Source organism: Erinaceus europaeus, chromosome X, assembly GCF_950295315.1.
Source record: "Erinaceus europaeus chromosome X, mEriEur2.1, whole genome shotgun sequence".
In the NCBI taxonomy this organism is placed as follows: Eukaryota; Metazoa; Chordata; class Mammalia; order Eulipotyphla; family Erinaceidae; genus Erinaceus; species Erinaceus europaeus.
Window position 1 is genome coordinate 96,259,865 of NC_080185.1, and position 27,489 is coordinate 96,287,353.

General features: G+C 38.9%; 1 protein-coding gene across 4 annotated transcripts in view; it reads right to left on the minus strand.

The window, feature by feature from the left end:
• Positions 1–533: 533 nt before the first annotated feature.
• Positions 534–27,489, minus strand: part of USP9X (ubiquitin specific peptidase 9 X-linked) — a 106,568-nt gene continuing 79,612 nt past the window's right edge. For 3 of the 4 annotated variants that reach the window (XM_060182595.1, XM_007521105.3, XM_016187266.2), the window contains exons 27-45: positions 27,204–27,312; positions 26,717–26,863; positions 25,273–25,419; positions 24,407–24,629; positions 21,171–21,391; positions 17,709–17,899; positions 16,808–16,981; positions 14,947–15,088; positions 12,362–13,115; positions 11,700–11,823; positions 10,340–10,565; positions 10,051–10,180; positions 5,806–5,991; positions 4,960–5,180; positions 4,782–4,870; positions 2,916–3,072; positions 2,227–2,439; positions 1,817–1,912; positions 534–923 (exon numbers count right to left, since the gene is read on the minus strand). In XM_060182595.1, the coding sequence (XP_060038578.1) occupies positions 786–923; positions 1,817–1,912; positions 2,227–2,439; positions 2,916–3,072; positions 4,782–4,870; positions 4,960–5,180; positions 5,806–5,991; positions 10,051–10,180; positions 10,340–10,565; positions 11,700–11,823; positions 12,362–13,115; positions 14,947–15,088; positions 16,808–16,981; positions 17,709–17,899; positions 21,171–21,391; positions 24,407–24,629; positions 25,273–25,419; positions 26,717–26,863; positions 27,204–27,312 (3,688 nt within the window). In that variant the 3' untranslated portion in view covers positions 534–785. The remainder of the gene's footprint in view (positions 924–1,816; positions 1,913–2,226; positions 2,440–2,915; positions 3,073–4,781; positions 4,871–4,959; positions 5,181–5,805; positions 5,992–10,050; positions 10,181–10,339; positions 10,566–11,699; positions 11,824–12,361; positions 13,116–14,946; positions 15,089–16,807; positions 16,982–17,708; positions 17,900–21,170; positions 21,392–24,406; positions 24,630–25,272; positions 25,420–26,716; positions 26,864–27,203; positions 27,313–27,489) is intronic. The other variant, XM_060182596.1, reaches the window with a different exon arrangement.

Here is a 27,489-nt window from a genome sequence, read left to right on the forward strand (position 1 = left end):
TCTATACTTTATAGTCTAGGTGTAAAGAAAAGCTCCAAGCAACACAGCTGCCACAATGCGACAACTGCTGTCATTATGGTAAATTTCTCCTCATTGGCTACACTAACTTGGTGTGAAGCCATGCTAAATGTTACAGCATTAACTACAGCTTCAAAGTGATTAACCTAATACCGAATAAAAAGGCAATGAAAAAGCTCTAGAAACAATTATTACGTCACCAATTTTCCACATCAACCAAATAATTTAAAGGTTACCAGCCTTACATTGCTCATAGTTTTTAAAACTGACTCCAGTGGCAAAGAATAAACATGAAACTATTGGTGTGGTTGACATGGATGGGCTGTTTTGTTGCTGTTGGTTATGGTTTTTGTTTGTTTTTTTAAATAACTGATCCAACTGCCAAGTGGCAGGCAACACTGGTTGCAGAATGCAATGGGTATAACAGGAAAATTAACTTTTGTAGTTTTTGTAGATCGGTGAGTCTCATCAAGATAAAAGTTTCTTGCTTAAGAATTAACAGTCAAACATTAATATACTATATACACCTTTGCCATTTACACATTAGCATCAGGCCATTTATTACAAAACACTATACACTTTCCACTGCAGGCGGGTTATATATTGACAGCAAATTTCTGCAGATAAGACAGTGAATAAACGCTCCACTCCATGTTGATTAGGAAGTTTTTTTTTTTCTAGTTTAAATATTAGCCAGACACAGAAAAAGGTTGGACTGTAAGGCCTGGGTGCGCAGTCTTGATGGAACCAGTTAATGATGTGCGTTTTCACTGATCCTTCGTCTGAGGTGGGGGTACTTCTTCACTGCCTTCGTAATTTTCTTGTGCTCGTTGGCCAGTTCTCTGTGGGTTGTTCATGTGGTGTGCTGCTGGGCCTGTATATGGCTGTCCATGCACGTGGTTATTCTGGGAGGGGAGAGGAAAAGCTGAATGTTAAGCTTTTTGTACATCACTTACTCACCAGGGCTGATGGAAAAAGAGAGTTGAAAAAGAAAAGCCAACTTAAATACGAACTCCAAAATAAAAGCTGTATACATCTTTGGTGAAAGGATTTTTAATACCCAAATTTAGTTAGATTCATATCTGGCAGGCCACCAGTCCATTATTGCTCATGGTAAAAGGACCTTCACGGGGGTCGGGCAGTGGCGCACATAGTACAAAGCGCAAAGATACTGATTCGAGCCCCCTGGCTTGTCACCTACAGGGGGGTCTACAGGGGGGTCGCTTCACAAGCTGTGATGCAGGTCTGCAGGTTATCTTTCTTTCTCTCTCCCATCTTCCCCCCATCCGTCTCAATTTCTCTCTGTTCTATCCAATAAAACAAAAAAGCAGTGGATTTGTAGTGCAAGCACTGAGCCCCAAAGATAACCCTATAAGCAAAATGAAAAAAGACCTTCACAAAAAAATTATTTATGGGGCCAGAAAGGTAGCTTGGTTGTAGAGAGCATGCCATATATATATATATACACACATATACCTGAGGTCTTGGGTTTAATCCTTGGCACCATGACAAAAACTGACCATAAAGTGATGTTAATTACAACAGTGGGTAGGGGAGATAGCACAATGGTTATGCAAAGAGACTATCTTGCTCAAGGTTCCAAAAGTCCCCCCCCACCTGGGGGGTTAAATTCCCTAAATCACCATAAGCCAGAGTTGAGCAGTGAGTCCATTAAATGGCTATGCTATCTTCCTAGCCCCAGGTTTCTTAACTTTCTACACCAATAAACCAGTCTGCAAAAACAGTTCACCTAAATAACATTGGTCCCAGAGGTTAGAGAGACAAATCAACTATTTACCTGCTGATACTGCGATCCGGGAGAATGGGGATACAGTGGGGCATCCTCAGGTGGAGGGGATTCATGCTCATCGGGGGCATCTTGGTCATCTGGCTCCTAAGTTGAAATACAAAGAATGTCATACGCAAATTCAAGATTTTGACCACCCGTTAGAAAAAGATTCTTAAACATCTCTAAAACTGACCTATTAAGAAACACTGCTTTATTGAAAATGAATTAAAACAAATGAAAAGACAACTGACCTGGGTTATCTTTGAAATGTTACATTTTAGACTACATCACTAAAAAATGATTTCTTCGTTAACATATAGTAAACATGAAGGCAAACAAAACTTCCAACATACCTTTAGGGGGCATTACCCTTAATACATAACCACTGGCTCAGAAAGTAAGAATACGCCTTTATTTACCTCTTCTGGACAGAGTTCACAAGCTTTTGCAAGTGTCATTCTAGCACTATGTGATCTCTCCAAGAAATAACCATTTGATGTTTCATTGCTTTGCACTGGAGGTGACCAGTTGTTATAAGTGTATTGAGGATTGCCAGTGTACGGTCGTCTTTCAAGTTCATCTCCAAGCCATTCCACTGCCCAGGTCCATTTTCTTTTGAGATCTCCATTGCCCTTCAAGGGAAAATTAAAACTGTGTAAATAAAAGGACTGGTGGGGATTGGGTGGTAGCACAATGGGCTAAGCACAGGAGGTGCGAAGCGCAAGGGCAGGGAAGTCTCCCCATCTTCCCCTCCTCTCTCCATTTCTCTCTGTCCTAACGATGACATCAATAACAACAGCAATAAAAAAACAAGGGCAACAAAAAGGGAAAATATTAAAAAATTAATAGAAAATATAAAAGGACTGGGAATACTTTAAAAAGTTAACTCAAGCCAACTACTCCAAATTTCAACAATTCAGTTCTTTCTTTAAAAATTCCCTTTAGTTTTGATTCAGATTCTTACAATTCTACAAACTTGTAAGAAAAAAAACCAAACCTCATGGCCAGGTTGAAACCCCCACCATCACAGATGCCAGAGAGATGCTCTGATCCCCACCTCCCCCCGTTGAATAGACAAACAAGGAGGGGAAAAAAAAAACACCCTCACCTGCAGAATTTGGTAAGCAACAGGACAATTGCTAAAGAGGGCTACCATACATTTTATACACTGGTACGCTCTTTTCTGGTAGTGATTCTTAGAGCGCTGGATTGTGTCAAATAGCCCATCTCGGTCATCTGGGATTCCTTTGAGTGCATTATGAATTCTGAAAGAAAATCAGACACAAAATAAAAACTTTCAAAATCCACTAGCTGCTTTTACTGCGTGTTGGCTGTGTTAGTGAATCTCTGATGTGGCCAATCTTATAGATATTGCTATTAAGTTCCTGAATAGATGAGCAACTAGGCACAGAGAGGTCAACAATTACCCAAGGTCACACAGCCACACAGCCACACAGCCATCTGATACTAGAGCGTGTGCTTTTTACCAACAGTGGCAATCTAAACGATTTTTATAAATAAAATTTGACAGAGCAGCACAGGGTCCGTAACAACAATTCACTAAGTATACAAAAGTCAACCTCCTAGCTGTGATCCAGCACATGTTCACTCAGAGCAGTACTATGCTTCTCCCACGACAAGTGAATAAATGTAGTTGAGAACTATTATCTCAGCAATGGACTTTTGGTTTAATGCTATTTTTACAAGTTATCCAACTGTTTGAAATCTATGAGAAAAGTTTTGGGAATTAATTGAAAAGATTAATTAATGAATTCTGGAATTTATAATCCCCATTAAGACTCAAGACTGCAACTCCCTCTAAGAATTTTGTTATAAAACTCATTTTCGGGGGGTTGGGTGGTAGCACAGTGGGTTAAGCGCACAGAGCGCGAAGCACAAGGGACAGTGCAAGGATCGAGCCCTCGGCTCCCCACCTGCAGGGGGGTTGCTTGACAAGTGGTGAAGCAGGTCTGCAGGTGTCTTACTCTCCCCATCTCGATTTCTCTGTCCTATCCTACAGCAATAATAACAATAATGACAACAACAAGGGCAACAAAAATGGCCTCCAGGAGCAGTGGATTCATGTTACAGGCACCAAACCTCAGTCTGGAGGCAAAAAGAACCCCTCAAAACAAAAAAAACAGGGAGTTGGGCTGTAGCGCAGCGGGTTAAGCGCAGGTGGCGCAAAGCACAAGGACCGGCATAAGGATCCCGGTTCGAACCCCGGCTCCCCACCTGCAGGGGAGTGAAGCACAGGCAGTGAAGCAGGTCTGCGGGTGTCTATCTTTCTCCCCCCCCCCTCTGTCTTCCCCTCCTCTCTCCATTTCTCTCTGTCCTATCCAACAACAACGACAACAACAATAATAACTACAACAATAAAACAACAAGGGCAACAAAAGGGAATAAATAAAATAAAAAAACACACTCTCATCTTTAAAAGTTTCTGTTTTACGATAATGACAGATATGAGAATCTGTTAATGTAGATTTTGAACTGTTCCCAAGTAAACAATACCATCGTCCATGTGGAAGGTAAATTATAAAATACAGCAGCAGATTGTCACCTAATTCCATAATTCATTATCAACTGTGTAAAATTTGGGGTTAAAAATAATGCTATTGCCAGAGAAATGGCTAGGCAAGTAGGATTTCCACAGCAGAAGCTCCTGGTTTGATCCCTGGCACTACATGTCCTAGTTTCACTCCCATGCAAAATATAAATATTTTAAAAAGACAAGTGTGTTAGAGGCTGGGCAGCAGTGCACCCAATTGAGTGCATGCTACCATGCCCAAGGACCTGGGTTTAAGCCCCCCTGTCTCCACAAGCAGGGGGAAGCTGCAGGTATCTCTATCTCCTTCTTTCCTTGTCTCAGTCCCCCCCCCCCCCCCATGGCAAGAGGACAAAAGGGAATTCTGGAGGATGTTAATTTCAGTTATGTCTAAAATCTGAGCAGGTAAAAAACAAGTTATCTAACCTGTGAGTCTGCCAAGAGTCCTCAATCAGTAAAATCTGCAAAAGCAGATCCAAATAGGGTCGGAGCTCGTAAGTGTATGAATAAGCGACCTAAAAATAAGTTAAGATACTGTGAATAAGGTTAACTTAAAGGAACAACAAATACAATTGTAGACTTATAGATGCTTATTTTCATTGACCTGCCAGAGTAGTTCACTAAGGACAGTGGATGAAAACTGAGGATTCTCCCAACAGCAAAAACGAAGCAATTTGACAGTTTCCTCTGAGTTGCTGCAGTCTTCGATAATTTTCTTCACATAACTTGTTCTCACAAACAGAATGTCCGCCACATTCTGCTGAATTGGCATTATAGGTTGTGACAGATTGGGGTCACCAAAAGGATTGGGAAGAGGAGGATTACCTGGAATACAGATTTGACATCAGTGAAAAAAATTGTAATGCTTTTTTCACAGGAGTATTTATGATTTTTTAAATTTTAGACAAATTACATTTAAAAGCAAGCTTCCTGGCCACTGCTGTGGGGGAAGTGTCAGTGCTGTGGTATTTTTCATTCTGTTCCTCTCGTCTTGGTCACTCTTTTTTAAAATTTCTTTATTGGGGAATTAATGTTTTACACTCAACAGTAAATACAATAATTTGTACATGCATAACATTTCCCAGTTTTCCATATAACAATACAAACCCCACTAGGTCCCCTGTGGTCACTCTTTTTTTTTTTTCCATCTGAAAAAGTCAGCTTGAGCTCTTGTGATGGTAACACGTAAAATTTAAAGGTCAATCCCCCCCCCCCCCTTTCAGAGCTGGGAGCTCACATATGTGTGATTGCACTCACCCATCTCAGGCCAACTGTACAATTCAGAGCAAGATGCCACAGTAATGGAGCTTCCTCCAATGCTGTGTGCAAAGCAGGCATGCACCTATCTGGTGAGCTCATCTTCTGCTCCCATCAGAATTACTTTTCAACAAATACTGTAGTTCCCAACAAGACTGGAAAACCAATGTAGAGAATGAAGCATTCTAGTTACCATTAATCGAAGACTGCATTCTTGATGACACATTACAACAACGGATGAGCTGTGACACTACTGAGTATAATTTGCCTAACTCAGCATACTGGTATTTGATTGGAGGACCTGGACCTTCATCTAAAGACACAAGCATAAAGGTAGCAGGCACACTCAATTTTAGTAGCTGTGTCTTCTCTGCCACACCTACAAATGGAAGAAGTAAAGAGAAATTGAGGATAACATGGGAAAAGCTTCGTAACAATAAAGAGTATTTGTAGTTAGCATTCATAAAATTATTTAACCAAAACAGACCTGAGTAAGTAAGTATAATTACATTTTGTCTTAAAAGACTGAACAGTGACCACAATAGACGGCAATCATAGCAGGCATAAGGAAAAGGAAGACAGTCTATATGCCATGCAGAGTTGGGGGTGGGGGTGGGGGACTAGCCTTGGCTGCAGTTGTCACTGCTAAAATGCTGAAAATTGAATCGGGGAGAATTCAGTCTTTGAGCTCTTCTACCAGCCCCCTTCCTCTTTTCTTTCCTTGGTTTTGTGAGTACTTTTTTCCTGTCTCTTCAAAAGTGATGTTCCTCAAAGACCCCCATGCCTGGTTATCTCTATTTATTCCCTTTTGTTGCCCTTGTTGTTTTATTGTTGTTGTTGGATAGGACAGAGAGAAATGGAGAGAGGAGGGGAAGGCAGAGAGGGGGAGAGAAAGATAGACACCTGCAGACCTGCTTCACCGCCTGTGAAGCGACTCCCCTGCAGGTGGGGAGCCGGGGCTCGAACCAGGATCCTTAAGCCGGTCCTTACACTTGGCGCCATGTGTGCTTAACCCGCCCCACTACCACCCGACTCTCATCTCTATTAATGAGAAAGGTATGAGGGGAGAGAGAGAGAGAGAGAGAGAGAGACAGAGAGAGAAAGAGAGAAAGAACCAGACATCTGGTACTTGTGCTACTGGGGACTGAGCTCAGGACCTCAGGATGCATGAGAGTCCAGTGTGCCATCTCCTGGACCACAATTCCAAAATATTTCCAGATAAAGTATGAACATTTCTACCTTGGTGTCACATAGATTCAAACTCCATTTGTCTAAATTTGCCCAAACTGATGCGTCATTTTTCTCTTCATCCATGTCATTCTTTGCGTCCTAAGTTGCCCTCTCAGTAAATAGTACCTGTTTGCTCAGTTTGTCAAGCAAGAGGATCATTAAATTTTTTTAAAATTTATTATGTAACCCCCCCCTTTTGTTGCCCTTGTTTATCATCGTTGTTGTTGCTATTGCTGCCGTTGTTGTTGGGTAGGACAGAGAGAAATGGAGAGAGGAGGGGAAGACAGAGAGGGGGAGAGAAAGAGAGACACCTACAGACCTGCTTCACCACCTGTGAAGCGACTCCCCTGCAGGGGAGTCAAACCGGGATCCTTACGCCGTCTTTGAGCTTTGCACCACCTGTGCTTAACCCACCATCCTACCGCCTGGCTCCCTCGATATTTATTTATTTTCCTTTTTGTTGCCCTTTTTATTGTTGTAGTTATTATTGTTGTTCTTGATGTCATCGTTGTTGGATAGGACAGAGAGAAATGGAGAGAGATGGGGAAGACAAGAGAGGGTAAGAGAAAGATAAGACACCTGCAGATCTGCTTCACCGCTTGTGAAACGACTCCCCTGCAGGTGGGGAGCTGGGGACTTGAACTGGGATTCTTAGGCCGGTCCTTGCTCTTTGCACCATGTGCGCTTAACCCGCTGTGCTACCTGTTTATGGTGGTGTGGACTGAACCTGGGACTTGAGAGCCTCAGGCGTGAAAGTCTCTTTGCATAACCATTATGCTATACCCCCACCCAAGGGCATCATTCTTAACATTTCTTTTGTGTTCTCCCTTAAATATTTGATCATCAAATCCTATTAACTCTACTATTACTAATAAAACAATTAAAAAACCCAGAATCTGTGTACTTGTATCCTCCTCCCTCCATAGCCAGCAACAACAACAACAACAAATAAATACATAATTTTTTGAGTAGTGCCAGGAACTGAATCCAGAGGCTCCCACACTAAGCATGTACTATACCACACAGCCCCACCATTCATTTTATGTATGGCAACTACTTTTATCTGCTTCCATCTCTCTCTAAACAGATCAAAACAACACAAAACAAACCTAGTTCCACAACTTCTTTTCTGAACTCCTGATTTACAATGTTAACTTAGTCCCTTCTAAGTGCAAACACTCCTATTTTACCATAAAAATGTGTCTCAGACCATAGGGGTGTACATAGTGCACAGCCCATGTACTACTCTACCTTTCTTAAATTCAAAGAATCCTTAACCCTAAAGCGTACCTGGCGCTGGGGATGAAGGAACACAGGGACTCAGGCACACAAGCTCTGGGATCTACCCACTGAGTACTACTACCTACTATCTACTCAGCCTGTTAAATGTGATATTTCTAAGATTTGAAATAAAGACCAGTTAAGGTTGTTTGTGTAATAAATACTTACTTTCTTCTAAACTACAGAAGCCCTAGCATGTCCAGTATGGAAAGGTACAGGAAAAGAAGATAAAGCTTTGTTTATTTGCTTATGTTAAAAGGGCCATGAGTAAGGGACCAGCTCCTGGTGCACTGGGTAAAGCGCAATTATGCATGAGAACTAGGGTTCAAGCCCCCTGTCCCCACCTGCAGAGAGCTGGGGGGGGGGGCTTCAAGAGTGGTAAAGCAGTGCTGCTCTTCTCACTCTCCCCCCACCCCACCATTTCTCTTTGCTATACAAAGTAAAAGGAAGACAACAAAAACAAAATAAATCATCAGTCAAATGGTGGATTAATTACTAAGTTCATATATAAAAAACCTGGAACAATAGGGTATGACTATGTATAGAACTTTATTTTAAATAATTAAAAAATCTAAGTCTTTAAAAATATTTCATTTATTTATTCAATTACTGGATAGAGACAAGAGCGAAACCAAGGTGGAATGGGTAGATAGATAGGGAAAGAGAGATACCTACAGTACTTGCTTCACCAACTGTGTGAAGCTTCATCAACACAAGTGGGAGCCAGGGGCTTGAACGCCAGTCCTTGTGCACTGTAACATGTGCGCTCAATGACTGTGCCACCACCTGACCCCAAAACAATGTCCTTTTTTTTTTTTTTAACCAGAGCACTGCCTAGCTCTAGAGCTTATGGTGGTGGTGGGGTTTGAACCTGAGACTCTGAAGCCTCTGGCATGAGTGTCTTTGCATAACTATTATGCTATCTACCCCCACCACAAACATTTTTTTCCCCACCACCAAAAACATTCTAAGTCTTTAAATCAATTTCCAATTTGGTAATCTCTGCATAACCATCACCAAGATTCAAAGTGGATTGATTGTGTCAACAATGTAAGTCATTTTGGGGTTAGTGGACCAACACTCAATCAACTGATACATAACTTTTAAATTTTAAATTGTAGAAAATGTTACTCTCCCTCCCAATCATCATGCCAAAATGACAGTAAAAAATTTTCAAAATGACGTTCATCACTATACATCCATTCCACAAACAAACATTTAGTGAGTGCTACTATGCAAAACTCTAATCTTTGCAACCTAATTGGAGAACACACACAAAAAAATGAGCACTATCAAAAACCACAAAGTACAAGAAATACTGTTAAAGAACTATTGAAAAGAAACGATCAGATGATCTTAGAAAGAGCAGCTTACTTTGAGAAGGAGAGTGTTATACAGAGGTGATGTACATGTCAATGACAGGGTAATTTTAAGTAAATTCCTTCAATATTTACAGTATCCCTGGTTTTAATTTAGTTTACTTCAACAGAGCTGACATATAGATTAATAAATTCTGTACCTATACTTGTAGATCACAACCATCTGGAGACCTCTTGGAAATATGGATTCATTGTGTTAGTTTTGAGAATTCTGATCAGTGGTTACGGGATGGGCCCAAGCAACCAGTATTAAAAAAAAAAAAAAAAAAAAAAAAAGATCTGAAGCTAATAGTTTAGGAGATAAAAACATGATTGCACAACTGAGACAGATTCTGATCTGCGCCTACTGTGAGATAGGACATGTTTAACTGATTATAAAATACAGTGAAAAGTGTAATGGAAAAAGTTTAAAATAAAATTCGCAACAGGTTTTGTGAAATACAATTTCTATTTCAGACCAGGCCACAGTTCAATTACTTGACTTAGATGATTGCACCACTTAGTATAATAATACATTTAAAAATAATTACGAAAACTTAAATTCTTACCTAAATTGGCATACATTACAAACAGGTTGAAATACTGCTGTAAATGACGCCCATGTTCTGAAACTTCCCTTCTCAAGAGATTTAGTACTGCTCTTAGTAAGTGATCGCTCAGGCTTAAGTTGTCATAAGCCTGTAAAGGATAAAACATTGGCTGTTTTTCAGCAATCAAGTGCAGGTATAAAATAATTCTATATGCACATTATGTTTAAAACAGATTATTTCTGAAAGGGCTGATCACATAGGAAACTATTTGTAAGTATCTAATTATTAGAAAGAGTTATGCATTTACCTGACTAGAAGGCCCAGGGGACGCAAATGGTGAAGGACATGGTCCATCTTGCAAGGAAAAATGTGCAATAAAAACAATAAGTTTTGCAAATGCACCCCTTACTTCCGCACTAGGGCACTCCAGAAGGTATTCAGAGAAGCGATTTGAAACATTAAAAAGCACATTGTGAGCAAACCAAAAACGTACATTCTTGCTGTGACGAAGGAGAATACATAACGCATCATACCTAAGGACAAAAGGAAATCTATGAATACTAATTCAGTAGTAACATGTTTCCTACAGTACAGGAATGGGTTTCCATGAACCAAGTAAAAGCCAAAGACCTATGTACTTCAAAGGAGATGACCTCATCACTTTGTGTCAGACTGTACTTGTACTGCAAACCATCAGCTCCCCAATTTCTGGAACCATCCATTCCACCCCGGTTCCATGGCTGCCAGTTCTTAGCAACATCGCCCCGCCTACGCTCGACCGGACCTGCCAATATACGCGGATATCTTCGCCCACCCTGTCCAACGCTTGACGTCTCGTCACCCAATCTGGTCCCCTACGCCTACACTGAACTTCTCTGTTCCGGACTCTTGGAAACAGAGCTGGCAGTCAGCTGAGGTAAAGAACAAACACCTCATCACAGACTCCTGCAAGCGTCAACCCGGCTTTGACCTAGCACGTTCTGATTGGGCCCTCCTCAATCGCTATCGAACAGGCCATGGCCGGTGCGCCGCTATGTTCCATCGCTGGGGAGCCAGAGATGACCCGAACTGTCCCTGCGGCTCCAGACAGACTATGCCCCACATAGTCAACGACTGCCACCTCTCCAGATTCAAAGGAGGTCTCGAAACTTTACATCAGGCTCAACCTGACGCTGTTGACTGGCTACGGAAGAAGGACAAACACTAGAAGAAGCAGCTCCCCAATAAAAAACCTTCTATTACTACTGAAGGGAAATCAACACTGATGGTTTCTAGTACACATATTAAAAAGACAGGTGAATATTATGACTTAATTTATTTTGGAGAAGCTAAATCTTCATTTCATGATTAAACAGTTTAGACTTTTATCACCTTCAATATTTTGCACAGGGATGACACCGAAGATACAAAGTAACAGAAGCGATTCTTAATTTTATGTTTTAAATGTAAGCGGATCATTTCTAGTGTGTGTGCTTTAGCAGAGCATTACTCAAATCTTTCCCCTTTTCATTACCATTATGCTAACTTCATCATCCTCTAATGATTTCTTTCACTATGCTCTTTAAAATACTGCATTCCAAATCTGAAATAAAATTATAATAAGAAAACAGTATATTCAAAGACTAAACTAAATGTTATTATAGAAACAAAATTTCAAAACATTGTACCAGTCACTGGCAGATCCACGGACGATTTTCTTGGTGTGAAATCCAGTGGTAAAGAGAAACCTAGCAGCAAGCTGAATACTAATCATGGTGATTTCCTCCGCTTCAGGCAGCAGGTGATCTTGACCTATAAATAAAAACCAACCATATTTACAAATTTCTATGTTGAAGCCCCATTTGTAGATGAGCCTGCAATTTCAATAATTTTCACACATCTTTCATTTAAAAAGCCTCTTTCAGGCAACTTAGAATGTAATAGTTGGTTCCTATGCCCCAAGTAGCAAGACAATATATTATTCAAACATTAAACAGTCGTCTAAATTAATGATTTTGGTGAAAGGAGAACTAACGAGCTGGGGTCCTTGGTTTACTTTCTGGTGCTGTATGTGCCAGAGTGATGGCACTGGCGCTCTCTCACATTAAGAAGACACCTTATTATTTTAAAAAATATTTTATTTATTTATTAATGAGAAACACAGGAGGAGAAAGAACCAGGGATCACCCTGGTACACGTGCTGCCGGGGATTGAACTCAGGACCTCATGCTTGAGAGTCTGATGCTTTTATTCACTGTACCACCTCCTGGACCACAAGACATCTCTCATTAATAAGCAGATCTCAAAAAAATATGCTTCATTACTTAAAAGCCAAATTTTGGGTACTTACCTGGCGGGGGATTTAAGTAAACACCATTGCATGTAAGTAGTTTTTTCATAAACTGAAAATATTCCAAACTATACTGCATTCGATTATGCATGAATTGCACATTCTGTTTCCGCACACTTCTTTCAATGGCTGATGGCATAACAATCTGATGGGGTCTTGTTGTGATAGCAAGCTCAGATATGTATCTGATCAACTCATCACCTTGGTCAATCGTGTCCAGTCTTTCATAAAAGAGAATATAAGCATTCCACCATCTTTTTTGACGTCTGTATGACATGCGCTTCATCATGTGATCAAATACTTCCCCCATGTACTCTCCACCAAAACACTGGTTTTTCATTTCCTCATCATCATCCATTTTACACTCTGTCACATCTCCATCGTCAAATTTATACCAGCGATTTTTCTCGCCGTCCCCACCATTCCTTTGAATAATGTAAGAATAGTAATGTCCTCCACTCGCTTGACCACTGTGTACAAGTACACCAACGAGTCTGTATTTTGTGCTTCCTGCTGTTTCACTTTCAGACTGCTCATTCTGTTTTATCAACTGACTCTCCGGGTTTACATTATCTCCTTCCAACTTTGCAACACCTGCAACTGTGTAAGGTTCCATGTCCAGTTCTCGAGGAAATTCAAAATAATCATTGAATTTGATTGCACATTCTCTTTCCCAGTCATAGTCAAATCGTTTTAGTTGGATAGCAAGGACAGGCGGTAATTTTTTAATTAGCAAGCGCTTTACAGTATCAACCTACAATGAATAGAACAAGTTACCATTCTCTCATATACTGCAATTAACTTTTATATTGTAGTATTGCCTTTACTGTCAACTATAAAACATTAATCCTCCAATAAAGAAATAAAAATTACTACTACTACTATTTTTTTTTTTACTATATTTATTGAATAGTCAGCCAGAAATCGAGAGGGAAGTGGTAATAGGGAGAAAGAGAGACACCTGCAGTCTGCTTCACCATTTGCAAAGCTTTCCCCCTGCAGGTGGGGATCAGGGGCTTGAACCTGGGTCCTTGTGTATTGTAACATGCGCTCAACCCAGTGCGCCACCACCCGGCCCCATATCTAATCAATATTCATTGCTTGAAAGTTACTGTTATTCTAACGTGGACTACTATGAGAAAATTGAAGAAATAAAATAGCAGCTAATACTTATTGGGCAACTAAGTGCAAGGTATTACACTAACTGCAGCCCAAGTAAAAGATATCCGATCCTCACAACCCTCTCAAGACATACAACTGAACTCTTAAGGATGAGGTTTAGGAGGAGAAGGTTAAGTAACTTGCCTCAAAGGTGACAGGCAGTTACGACTTGATACCTTAAGCTTTCAATCCCTAGAGTTTAATACCTCTCTAAGTGGTATGCAAGGTGAAAACGCAGGTGACTTGGAGGGGAGAGTGGCTGAGAGTCGAGTAAGGTCTATATATCAAAAGTACAGGGGGGCGGGTGGTAGCATACTGGGTTAAGCGCACATAAAATACCACCTATGGTATGCTCATATGAATGGTTTCTTTCAAAAGGTTGGCATCAAGTGCCCACAGATTAAAAAACTAATGGGGGTGGGGAGACAGGGCTGGGATGGACTAGAGAAATGTCTCAACTGGTAGAGCACTGGGCTACATTCCTGAAACTTGCAATTCAATCCCCAACACCAAATGTACTGCAGTGTGTTTTGGTTTTTTTTCTCTCCTGTCTCAAGTGAAAATTTCTCATATATAATCAATAAAATAAACCTTGGGAAAAAAAAAAAAAACCAAAGGGGTAGGGCAAAAGGATGAATAAATCTGATTCAAGTGGTTTAAAATCACACAGATGGTAAAAGAAATGTAGCTAAATCAAGGCATCAATAGGCCAGACTTTTGGTCTTGACAAGCAACTGTAGACACGTTCAAGGAGCCTTTTAGTTTTGGGTATAGATGAAAAATAATTCATTTTTATCTTTTTTTTTTTTAAAAAAAATTATTTCCTTTGTTGCCCTTGCTGTTTTTAATTGTAGTTATTATTGTTGTTATTGATGTCGTCGTTGTTGGACAGGACAGAAAGAAATGGAGACAGGGGAAGACAGAGGGGGAGAGAAAGACACCTGCAGACCTGCTTCACCGCCTGTGAAGCGACTCTCCTGCAGGTGGGGAGCTGAGGGCTCGAACAGGGATCCTTATGTCAGTCCCTGTGCTTTGCGCTTAATGCGCTGCACTACTGCCCGACTCCTCACTTATATCTTAATATTTGATTTATTGGATACAGAAAAGAGAGACTTGCACAGCACTGCTTCACAACTAGCAAAGTCCCCCCCACACACACTGGTGGGGACCAGGGACTTGAACCCAGGACCCTGCACATAGTAAAGTGCATTCAACCAAGTATCTCACTGCCCAGTCCCACTTATTTGCTTTCCCTACTGTTCCTGGCATTATTCTCTCTCAACTCTTCCCTCACTTTTAAATCTACCATCATCATCATCATCATAGTTATCTGCTCCCACTACAACAAAGCAGGCTAGGAAATAGAAAGGGTACATTTTGTCAACAAACAAATGCAACCAACTTCAAAACCAGACAATTCATACCTTTTTATTGCATTTCTCACAATGATATGCATTTGCACCTTCTAATAAATCTCCTTTCACATACTGTTCCAAAGAATCAAGAAGATTTTGGTGATTTCTAATGTCTACATTCAAAGTCGTAAAAGATTCCTCACACTCGTATCTAAAAATATGAATTAAGAAATTAAAAAGGATCTATACCTTAATTTTCTAAATGTTTTATTTGTTATGAATCCAATGAAATGTACATTTGCAATATTTGTAATACAAAACCCATTAAGCTATAGATATGACCGTCTATTGGTCATTTAATCTGCTGGCCACTACATTAGGCCATTTAGAAACTATTCTTAAGACTGTCTTTGTCTCCATGACAAACCTCACAGAGACATATGGCCATGTTGCACTTCAGATGAGACTATGTTTAAGATCACTAGATGTTTTGAAGCTATGGCTGCCTGGCTTCATAGCTTGAGCTCTATGTATTCTACCAAGCTGCTTGCAGTAGATAATGATTCATGTCAAGCACAAAGCATGAATGCATCAAGTTCTGAAAAAGAGTATTAGATGGGTCTAGTTTTAAAAAATTGTCTCCTTTCAAATTCATTCATTCAATAAATATCTTGAAATTGCCTTCCACATGTAATGCTGGATATTCAACATTTAAGATAGTTCCTCATATTGGGCTTTTCTGTATAGTTAGGGGAAAAAAGATGTAAAAAAGCATTAAAAACTTATTTTAAATATTTATTGCATGGAGACAGCCAAAAATTGAGAAGAAAGGGGGTGACAGAGAGACACCTGCAATACTGCTTCACCACTCGCAAAGCTTTTCCCCAGCAGGTAGGGTCTGGGGGCTTGAACCCAGGTCCTTGAACACTGTAACATGTACACCACCACCAGGCACCATAAAAGGCACTTAATAGGCTTAACACATTCCCCATCTGATCCCCAGTACCGCTAGTGATGCCCTGGCCTCCCTTTCTCTATGTTGTCACATGTGAAACCATCTCTCTTATATAATGAAAAGGCCAGATAATAAAGGAGTGCTGCAATAACATTTTATAAAAAACATGTGTGCCCAGGTAAGTCAGGTTGGCCTCATGGTAGCATCTGCAACTTGGTGGCTGAAAAGCATTAAGATATAAAGCAGCAGTGGTCTGGGAGGTGGCACAGTGGATAAAGCATTGGATTCTCAACCATGAGGTCCCGAGTTTGATTCCCAGCAGCACATGTACCAGAGTGATGTCTGGTTCTTTCCTCCTATCTCTCATGAATAAATAAATAAATACTTAAAAAAAAAAAGATATAAAGCAGGACAAACGGTTCAATAATCAGGAACCTAAGTTTAAGAATATAGGAGACTGGGGGAGGGGGTATCTCCATTCTGGAAAAAGATAGGAAGTCTATTTTATGTGTATTCCAAGGGACCCATAACTTTACTAATTTTTTGCCTGAGTCCAACAGCTAAACTGTGCACCTTATCCTAAAACAAACAAACAAAACCACAAAAACATGTGGCCATGGAGACAGCACAGGGGCTAGAGCGCTGTTTTTATAAGCACAAAGTCCCAAGTCCAATTCCTGGTGTTGCACGTCCTAACCTTAAAATATACACAGTATTATACTTCAGTTCTAAGACTTGGGCAGATTGTTAAATAACATCTGTAGCTACATGCAAAATGTAATTTTATTTCCCTATAAATGATGATAAATGGAAAAGATTATTAGGTAGAGAAAAAGAAACAAACAAACAAACAAAAACCAACAACAACAACAAAAAACACAAGACAACAAACCACAGGAAAAAGACATATATATAATTCACCTCGTCTCATGTGTTTAGTTAAGTGGTTGCCTTTTCCACAGTTTAAATACTTACCTATGAGGGCACCCTTGGCAAATCTTCTGATCAGCAAAAGAGCCTCCTAAGACTTTACTCAGCATAGCTGGATGTCCCAAGGCTTTCAAAGCTTCATCTAAACTATCCACCAATGAATTAAAAAACTCTAGAGCATCATGTTGTTCACGCAGATTAACAGGCTCACCCCAAAGCCTAAGAAATAAATAAAACACAAAACGTGTGGACATACCTAGTAGAACACATATATATATATATATATATATATAATTTTTTCTTGGAGGGAGGGAAGCAATGTGACCACAAATGAAAAAGTATATACTGTGATGCCGCCCCCCTCCCCGAACTGGGTAAAACATGATGACAAGAGTTTATTTAGATCCTGATTTAAAGTTAAAAATGTAGTAAAAACAATGATATAATTGGGAAGATTTAAAAACTGACAAGCATATTTGACATCAATTAATCTTTTTAAAGACATGGTAACAGTATCCTGGTTATATTTTTTTTAAAAAAGAGAAGTACATACTGAAATATTTATAAACCAAACTATGAACTTGAAATTTGGTTCAAAACAATACGGATTAAACAAGACTGGCCATAAACTGACAAATGTTGAAGTTACATGGGCAAATGTGTAAGCGTTCATAATATGTTTCTTCTATATATATATATGAGAAATGTTCAAACTAAAAACAAAGAAAAAGATTAGACTAAAGAATGATACCACTCCTTAGCATGACACTTTCTCTTCCTTTGGGAAAGCGAGGAGAGAAAACCTTAAGAAGATTAAGTATAACTATTACTTAAAAACTGAAGTTAAAGATGCCTTCCAGCTTATATTCTAGAAACTTAACGTTAGCATACTGAAAAACAAGTTTAAGCACTATCTCTGCTACTACTGTTACCGTAAAAAGTTTACCTGAACTGTTTCCAAAATCCTCTAGGCACGTAGTACTGTAGACGAGAAGCGGCTAAATGACCAAAGATGACTTGAAGGTGTCTTAGAACACCAATATTGTACTCTTTCCTATCTTCTGTTTTACTTAATGCTGGTTTGTCTTCAAACTGTTGAGGATATCCAAAGACATCATCTCTGGGATCAACATTGCTCTAGAAACCAAGCAATTTCATCATCTACTTCATAGTAAAATATATTCAGACGAGTATACAGAACCAAGAAACGATCTGTATTTCTATTTCTGAATCACTTAATTTTCAATTGAGAAATTTTAGGTTATAATACTATGGTTTATTTCTATCATTTTAAAAAAATAATTTAATATTTATTTTCTCTTTTGTTGCCCTTGTTTTCCATTATTATTGTTGTTGTTGTTACTGATGTCATTGTTGGATAGGATGGAGAGAGGAGAAGACAGGGGTAGAGAAAGACACCTGCAGACCTGCTTCACCACTTGTGAAGTGACTCCCCTGCAGGTGGGGAGCTGGGGGCTCGAACCAGGATCCTTATGCCGGTCTTTGTGCTTTGGGCCACGTGCGCTTAGCCCCTGGGTACTGCCCAACTCCCTCTATCGTTTTTTACATGGATGTTATAAAGGAATAATCCAGTGTATCAGAGAAGTAGATGTTACAGCAGAGAACAATGATTAGGCCACACAAATGCAGGCTCTGCCAATTAGAAGTAACTTTGAGCTAGTGAGTTACTTAACTTTTCTAAGCTTTAATTTCCTCATGTATAAATGGGGATAAAATATCTTGTGCAGTGGCCATGAAAAGGAATATGGAGCTGGGGAGACAGCATAATGGTTCTACAAAAAGACTTTCAAGGCCTGAGGCACTAAAGGTTCCAGGTTCAGTTCCCAGCACCACCATAAGCCAGAGCTCAACAGTGCTTTGGTTAAAAAACAAAAATATGAAACCATGCATATTAAGTATATGAGACTGTAAGCACCCACAAAAACATAGTGATTAAGAGTGATAGTACTCTCATTTGCTAGGTAAGTGATAGCTGTTGCTTGTACTGTTTTTTGGTTTTTTTTGGCGGTCTTCAGAGCTTTGCTGCTCCAGTCTCCCCCTACCCATCCCTGTGGACCCCAGATGGAAAGAGTGAGGAAGAGATGTGCAGAGATAGGTATTGTCCTTCAATGAAAAATATTCTCAAAACTTAATCTTAAAGTTGCACTGCTTAAAATATTAAGACGCGAAATTCCCTTTCTTGCTATTATGAATTTGCATAGAAAACCCTACCCATCCAAACTGAGTTTCAAAGTAAAGTGTATGATATTTCTAAAAAAGTTAACAGTAACCGTGGTCCAGGAGGTGGCACAGTGGATAAAGGCATTGGACTCTCAAGCATGAGATCCTGAGTTCAATCCCTGGCAGCACATGTACCAAAGTGATATCTGGTTCTTTCTTTCGCCTATCATTTCTCTCACATACACACAAAAGTTAACAGTAATCTTTAACAGAAAGTGTTAGAAAAATTAGATATACAAAAGAATGAAGAATTGATTCTTCCCTAATATCATATACAAAAATTTACTCAACAGAAAGACCTAAAACTATAAAATATTTGAAAGATGACACAGGTAAGGAATGAAGGAAGGTAGGAAGGGAGGAAAGGATAGGAGAGAGAAAATTAATGAAAATTAAAAACTTTGTGCAAAGAAACAGGAACTCCTGTGATATTGTTAGTGGGGATACAAAAATGGTAGTCGTTTTGGAAAATGATTTCTAAAAGAACTAAAACTGAACTATCATATAAATGAACCATTCAATTTCTGGGTATAGACTCAGAACAACTGAAATAGATGTCAAATTTGTATACCCCTGCGCATAACTATTGACAGAAGCCCAAAAGTGAAAGCAATTCTAGTGTCTATCAGCAAATAAACGTTAGGAAAATATGGCATGTATCCATACAATGAAATACCATTCAGCCTTACAAAGGAAGGAAATCCAGAAAATACAACAACAGGAAAAACCTGGAGGGTGTCAAGTGAAATTAGTCACAAAAAGAACATGTTTCCACTTATATGAGGTACTTATAAGAGTAGCCAAGTGGTCCGGGAGGTGGCACAGTGGATAAAGCATTGGACTCTCAAACATGAGGTCCTGAGTTCAATCCCCGGCAGCACATGTACCAGAGTGATGTCTGGTTCTCTCTCTCCCTCCATCTTCATGAATAAATAAAATCTTAAAAAAAAAAAAAAAAAAGAAAGAAAGAAAGAAAGAGTAGCCAAATTCAGAGATGTACCTCTCTCCCTTCTCTGTCTGGCTGAATCTATCCAATAAATAAATGAAGATAAATCTTTAAATAAATAAATAGAACAGAGCAGTTTGTTTCCTCAGCAAGAAACATTATGATCTGGGAAAGATATAAATTTAACCTTGGGGGAGTCAGGCGGTAGCGCAGCGGGTTAAGTGCACTTGGCGCAAAGCACAAGGATCGACCTAAAGATACCAGTTCGAGCCCCCGGCTCCCCACCTGCAGGGGAGTCGCTTCACAGGTGGTAAAGCATGTCTGCAGGTGTCTATCTTTCTCTCCCCGTCTTCCCCAAATCTCTCCATTTCTCTCTGTCCTATCCAACATCGACAACATCAACAACAATAACTACAACAACAATAATAATAAAAAAACAAGGGCAACAAAAAAGGGAATAAATATTAAAAATAAATTTAACCTTGGGAGTTGGGCGGTAGCGCAGTGTGTTAAGTGCACATGGCGCAAAGCACGACGACCGGATGTAAGGATCTCAGTTCAAGCCCCCAGCTCCCCACCTGCAGGGGGTTTGCTTCACAAGTGGTGAAGCAGGTCTGCAGGTGTCCATCTTTCTCTCCCCCTCTCTATCTTTCCCATCTCTCTCCATTTCTCTGTGTCCTATCCAACATCGACGACAACAGCTAACTGCAACAGTAAAACAACAAAGGCAACAAAAGAGAATAAATAATGAAAAAAAATTAACCTAAAAATAGGACGGCTAATGAAACTGATATGGTATGTAACTCGGGATTAAAGTCATACAGACACATTATTAAAAATATTCAGTAGATAAGTAAAGATATAATTTAAACTTCTTAAAATATTGTTATATAGACTTTAAACTTTCTGTCCCAAAGACTCATAAACTATCATTTAAAAAAAAAAAAAATCAACTGTAGTTTGGACTAGGGAGACAGAATAATGGCTATACAAAGAGACTTTCGTGCTTGAGGCACCACAGTCCCAGGTTTAATTTCTAGTGTCATCATAAGTCAGATCTAAGTAGCGCCCTGGAAACAAAGGTTATCTGTAGTTTATACTATGTTAAGAGGTTCAGTTCATGCTTGGAGGAGATTCTAGCTTTATTTGCAAATATTTGCCAAGAGATACTGAAAGCATACTGCAGTCTAATATAATACAAAAACACTATGCAAAATATACCTCATTGTCTTGTTTCTCATCTCCAGACATATCATCATCGACATCAGTACCTGTGCCTTCAATTGCAAGAATACCATTTCTAATAGAGGGAATCATGTAGAGTTGCTGAATCACAGAATTCATGTAACAAGTAGCACCAGCATTTTTTAGCCCCACAAATCCTTTCGGTGGGCGTGGTCCAACAGGTGGCAGATACTCCCATTCAGTTAGTGCTTCACAAGCTGAGAGAAGAGAGATTCTTGTAGCATGAATACAGTCATTTTGTCCACTTCTATTGTTAGCTCTAGTAAGCCAATACACTAACACTAAAATACCACCAGTCTTATAGTCAGCTGAAGCAGGGCCCAAAATTTGTGTCATAATTGTCAAAAAAAAACCCTAAGCAATAAGTACCACTATATAGATTCTTACTCTACATCTATGAACCTGTACTTTATCTGACGTTGCTTCTAGGGTAGTCTCAGAAGTTGACATATAAGATAATACAATATTAATCTCCAGGTATTTTCAATTTTGGTGTTAATAGTATGCTTTTTTTTTTAAGTGGCTTCAGACTCAATCTGGTATGAAATATTACATATTAGAACTTGCTTGGTTTCAAATAACCCTCAGATGACCTAGGGGGTTCAGATTCTGCTTTTGACACTTAACCAAGTCTTCAGGTAAACCTGCTTCCTTCTGAATAGACACAGTAAAACAAGAGCTAACACGTGCTGTCTGCACCACAGCAATGAGACAATGGATTTGAAAAGACTATAAATCACTTCACATCTCTCTTCACCTAGTGTAAATCTGGAAGCGACATAAACCACCTGCTTACAGTAAGGACAAGATTAGAAAATCTTTATAGCAAAGTATATAGACAATACAAAGAATCAAGTAAATTTTGATGGGTTGATGGTGAATAATCATAGGTACATTAAGGAGGAAACAAAGCGAACACTACTATGTGTTAATCTGAGATTCAGATTATGCTTCTGGACTTTGCATGCATACAGAATTGGGAGAACAGACAGTTGAGTGATGGTAACAGTTATTTAACAGGACTAAGTGCTTGAAATGTACAGATAAACTACTTTTTTGGTACATACCCTCTTCCATACCTTTACTATGCAAATGTTATCACTTAAACATAAGCAGTCTTTAACTTGCTGGGAGCTTGGAGTCTTATTTATTTATTAAACCAGAACACTGTTCAGTTCTAGTTTGTGGTAGTACTAGGGATTAAATCTGGGAGCATCAGACATTACATTAAAGTCTTTTGTATAACCATGAAGCTATCTCTTTGTCCCCTCAAAGACTGGAGGTGTGCTAGGAACAGGACTTCTAAAATGGCAAATACAGGGCCTGGGGGGTGGCTCAGCAAGTAGAGGAATTTGCATGTGTGAGGCCCAGGTATAACCCCAGCATATGTGGAATGGTGCTCAGGTGGTCTTGATTTCCCATAAAACTAAAGTAACTTATAAGAATAGCAAATACTTGGACAATTATGGTTTAAGGCTAGTTTTTGCTACCTCTAAGTGGGGTCTTCAAAGACCAGGGGGATGCACACAGCTTCTATTCTTAAATTCAAAGTGTTTATTTCAAAGCAACCTTCCCAGAGATCACTGGATACAGGATCTATGTGTTATTGCAGAAAATGAAATAAGTAAAAAGCTGTGAATTTTTAAAAATTCTCTTTAAGTGGTCCGGGAGGTGGCACAGTAGGTAAAGCATTGGACTCTCAAGCATGAGGTCCTGTGTTCAGTCCCTGGCAGCACATGTACCAGAGTGATGTCTGGTTCTTTCTCTCCTCTTTCTCATAAATAAATAAATAAAATCTTAAAAAAAAAAAAAAATTCTCTTTAAGTTGGAAAAAAAAACAACAAAACTGCAACCCCCCGCTTATTATATTCAGATTTGGTAGAATAACAGCTGAAGGTTTGAATTTCAAGCAGCCAGTTTAATTGAATGATCTTATATTCTGAAGATTTCTTAATAAGAGAAAGGGAGAAAAAGCACTGCTCTGACACACATGATTTTAGGTCCAAAGCTCTAGCCACTGTGCAATTTCTTGGGCTACTCAAGTATAATTTTAAGCTTTAAAGAGAAAATCAGTCTCTGGTGTGCTCGAGGATTTTTTTTTTTTTTAGTGTTTATTTTAAGCAGAGCACTGCTCAGCTCTGGTTCATGGTGGTGTGTGTGTGTGTGTGTGTGTGTGTGTGTGTGTGGGGGGGGGGTTTTGAACCTGGAACTTCAGAGCCTCAGGCATGAGAGTCTCTGTGCATGACCATTATGCTATCTACCCTTTCTTTTGTACTTGAGCTTATTTATGCTTTAGTCATTTTTACAGTCTTCGGGGTCTTCTTAAACTGCAGTAAAATCTGAAGGTGTTTTTTTTCCCTTTTCTTTTTTCAATATAACCAGAACACAGCTTGGTTCTCTCATGGTAGAGATGGGATTGAACCTGGGACCTCAGACTCAGGCATTATTAGTTATTTGCAGAACCATACTGCTACCTCCCCAGAACTGGAGTACTATAGTTTATTTCATGAGCTTCATCATGTAGTCACTAGCTGATGATATGAAATACAATAAAACACTATTTTCTCACAGTCTTATATTTAATTTTTTTTTGTTGTTACTAGATTTAGCATGGGGCCCCGGTGGCCAGCCCTGTGGCCATTTTTTTTCTTTCCTTCTCCTTTCTATTTATTGGATAGAACAGAGAGAAATTGAAATAGGGGGAGATAGGGAGAGAGAAAGATAGTCACCTACAGATATGCTTCACCTCTCCTGGTGCAGTCCCCCTGCAAGTGGGGACATTCTGATCTTTAAAATCAGATTTTCCTGAAGTTCATATGAAAATAATGTTAAAAACTTACAAGGCCCTGAAAGATGTTTTTCCCCAATGCTTGCAATTTGTATTGCAAATTTAAATTTTGGCAATTATTTTGGCTACTCACTACTCTGGAGCTTGAGTTTTATTCAAGATTGATTAACCGAAATATAATTTATTTTGCTAAAGACTGTGCCACTTATAGGAAGACATCTAACAAATATTTGAAATATCTTCCCTATATCTTTGCTTATAATGGCTTTTAACTATATACATCCATTTGCCAAAAAAAAAAAAAAAAGTTAAACTAGTTCGCTGAGAGAAAACCATGAAGATGTTTACTAAATGAAAAACATGAAAATTGAATCTGAAACAGAGAATCATCTGTCATTACAACTTTGTATTTTAAAATACTTACTAGTTATTCCTGTGCCAATGTAATACATTTCTGTCAAAGAATCTACTATCTGTTTGAGATTCCTCACACAGCCAACAGCTAATGCTACAAGTAACTCAAAACCAGCATTAATGGTAGCTGGTGAACTACAGACTGGAATAGCCTGTTCAGCGGGCAGCTCTCCATTTCTCATATACTGTAGGTAAACATTGGATGCAGGGAAGATGAAATCATCAATTAATTCCTACAATAGTTGAAAAAAGGATTACATATTAACCATGATATATATTTATATATCATATGTATTTATAATGTTTATATATCTATTTTTCTTGTTTAAAGACGTGTATTTTGGGAGGACATAACATACTTAAGATCTCATTACATCCCAGAAAATTTACTTGGATTTTTTTTTTTAAGTTCTTACTTCAAAATACTTTTCACTATGATTTAAAAACATTATCAATTTCTCAGGTTGAAATTTTAAGCATTAAGAGAAATTTGACTATAGCACTTTAACATACTTCTATTTTAAGCCGGTTTACTCCTTTAAGTATATACAAAAGAAAATACAGCAAAATGCTCCTTCCCTGAATTACCACATACATGCAGAAACTCATTAAAATAAACAAGAAACAAACAAAAGTCACATTTTAGTGTGAAGTGAAATTTTCAGATTTTCTAAACAGAAAATGAAATACTCTAATACATAGCATTTGATTTTAACAAAACTTAAAAATTGTATTTTAAAAATCACTACAAAGATATTTTTAGAGAAAAGGTTGACATAACACAAAGATATACCATATAATATTAATCAGACATTTACTCACAAACACTGAAAAGGTTACAGTATTTTACTTCAAGACCAAGACAATAGCACTTACTTTAATGAGATTAGCACCTCCCTTTTCACAACCAATATGATACTTCTTCTCAGGAGTTTGAAAGGCCAGTAACTCTTTTGTTACTCCAAGGTGACCTTCCAAGATTGTCTCTTCTATACCAGTTTCGCCAGTTCTTTTAACATCATCCTGTTAAGGGGAAAAAAAAAAAAATCAAGCTTACTGAAGAAAGGAAGGGAGGGAAGAGCCAGAAATAATAAAGCACTGAAGAAATATGAATTAGGCAATTACAAGTTCTCTTCATAACTTTTCAATGTTTTAATAAATACTCATTCATCCATCCATCCTGTCTCCAGGGTTATCAATGAGGCTTGGTACCTACACCACAAATACACTGCTCCTGGCAGCCATTTTTCTTTTTTATTGGATAGGACAGAGAGAAATTGAGAGGAGATGATGAGAGGGAAAGAGAAAAGACAGACACCTGCAGACCTGCTTCACCACTTGTGAAGCAACACCCCCCTCACCCCACATGTAGGGAGCCGGGTCCTTATGTGCACTTAACCTGGTGTACCACTGCCTGACCCCCAATATTTATTTATTTATTTATTGCTGGATAGACACAGAAATTGAGACGGCAGTAAAGGAGACAGTGAGACACCTGCAGCCCTGCTTCACCACTTGTGAAGCTTTCCCCTTGCCAAGTGGGGACCAGGGACTTGAACCTGGGACCTTGCTCATTATATTGTGTGCACTTAACCTGGTGCACCGCCGCTTGGCTCTCTTCATAAAGTTTCTTTTTTAAAATTTATTTATTTTTGCCTCCAGGGTTATTGCTGGGGCTCGGTGCCTACATTACAAATCTGGTCCTGGAGGCCATTTCCCCCATTTTTTTGCCCTTATTGTTATTGTTGTTATAGCTGCTGTTGTTGGATAAGACAGAGAGAAATCTAGAGAGGAGTAGAAGACAGAGGGGGAGAGAAAGACCCCTGCAGACCTGCTTCACCGCTTGTGAAGCGACCCCCGCCCCTGCAGGTGGGGAGCCGGGGGCTTGAACCAGGATCCTTACGCAGGTCCTTGTGCTTTGCATCATGTGCACTCAACCCACTGCACTACTGCCCAGCCCCCGAATATGTATCATATCTTAAAGCATTCTCTACAGGAAAAAAAAAAAAAAAATCATTAAATGCTAATAAACAGAAAATATAGCTACAAATCTCTTCAGAAGTAAACATTCATGCAAATCTAAGATGAAAAGTTACAAAACTGCCAACTCTAAAAGGTAAGGGACTAAAATTCAATTATCAAGGAAAATGAAGCATTTTACAAAATTAGTAATGCATTCACTTTGCCTATCACCAGTTATCAATAACCACCAATACAGAATTCTTTGCAAGTTTTCACTTGACCAGAAAGAACAAAATTATATACTAGTTAGCAAGAAAACATTTTATTCACAGGATAAACATATTATTAAATAACTTACCCTGATTCTTTTAAGCCAATCAATTTCATTATTTAGAAGAACTTCAGCATTGGGTATGTTAATATTACTATTGTAAGCATAATTAAGTAGATGCCTCAGAAGAGTGAAATAATCTCCTGAATGTTTAGCTCTCTCTCTGGCTGTGCTCTGAAAGAAAAAAAAAAAAAAAGTACAATAAATGAATTTACAAGTCAATACTCAGAATATACTTTAAAAAACCTAGAGTTAACAAGAGAAATGACTTACATAGCATGGAAAATTACTATTATTTATTTTATTTATCAAATACTGACTGTTGAAGCTTTCTGTTTCATTTACCCAGGGACTTATACACACAAAGCATGCACTGTACCGCTGAGCAACACCTAGTGAAGCAGGGCTGCAGGTGTCTCACTGTCTCAACAGTCCATGCTGAGAACACATGCACACATTTTTGGATGTTCTTGCTTACAGAACCAATTGATAAGCATATTAAAAAATGTCTCACCCCCAAAACTGTAAAGAGCAGAGTAATGAAGAAAAGGAGAGGTCTGTGTCCCATGCAACATCTGGTGCACATTAAAAAGAATTGTTCCTGTGACACCTGGCGAACGGTTCTGAAATACAAACGTTTCACATTTAACATTATTTTCATGAAGGAAAAAAAAAATCCAACACTAGCCTTTCTGGGGGTGGGGAGAAATAGTAAAGGCACGTCAATACTGAAAATACATGGTAACACCCCCATAAGTAGATGAACTTAGGCTCTGTGTCTACTGCATATATACAACCTC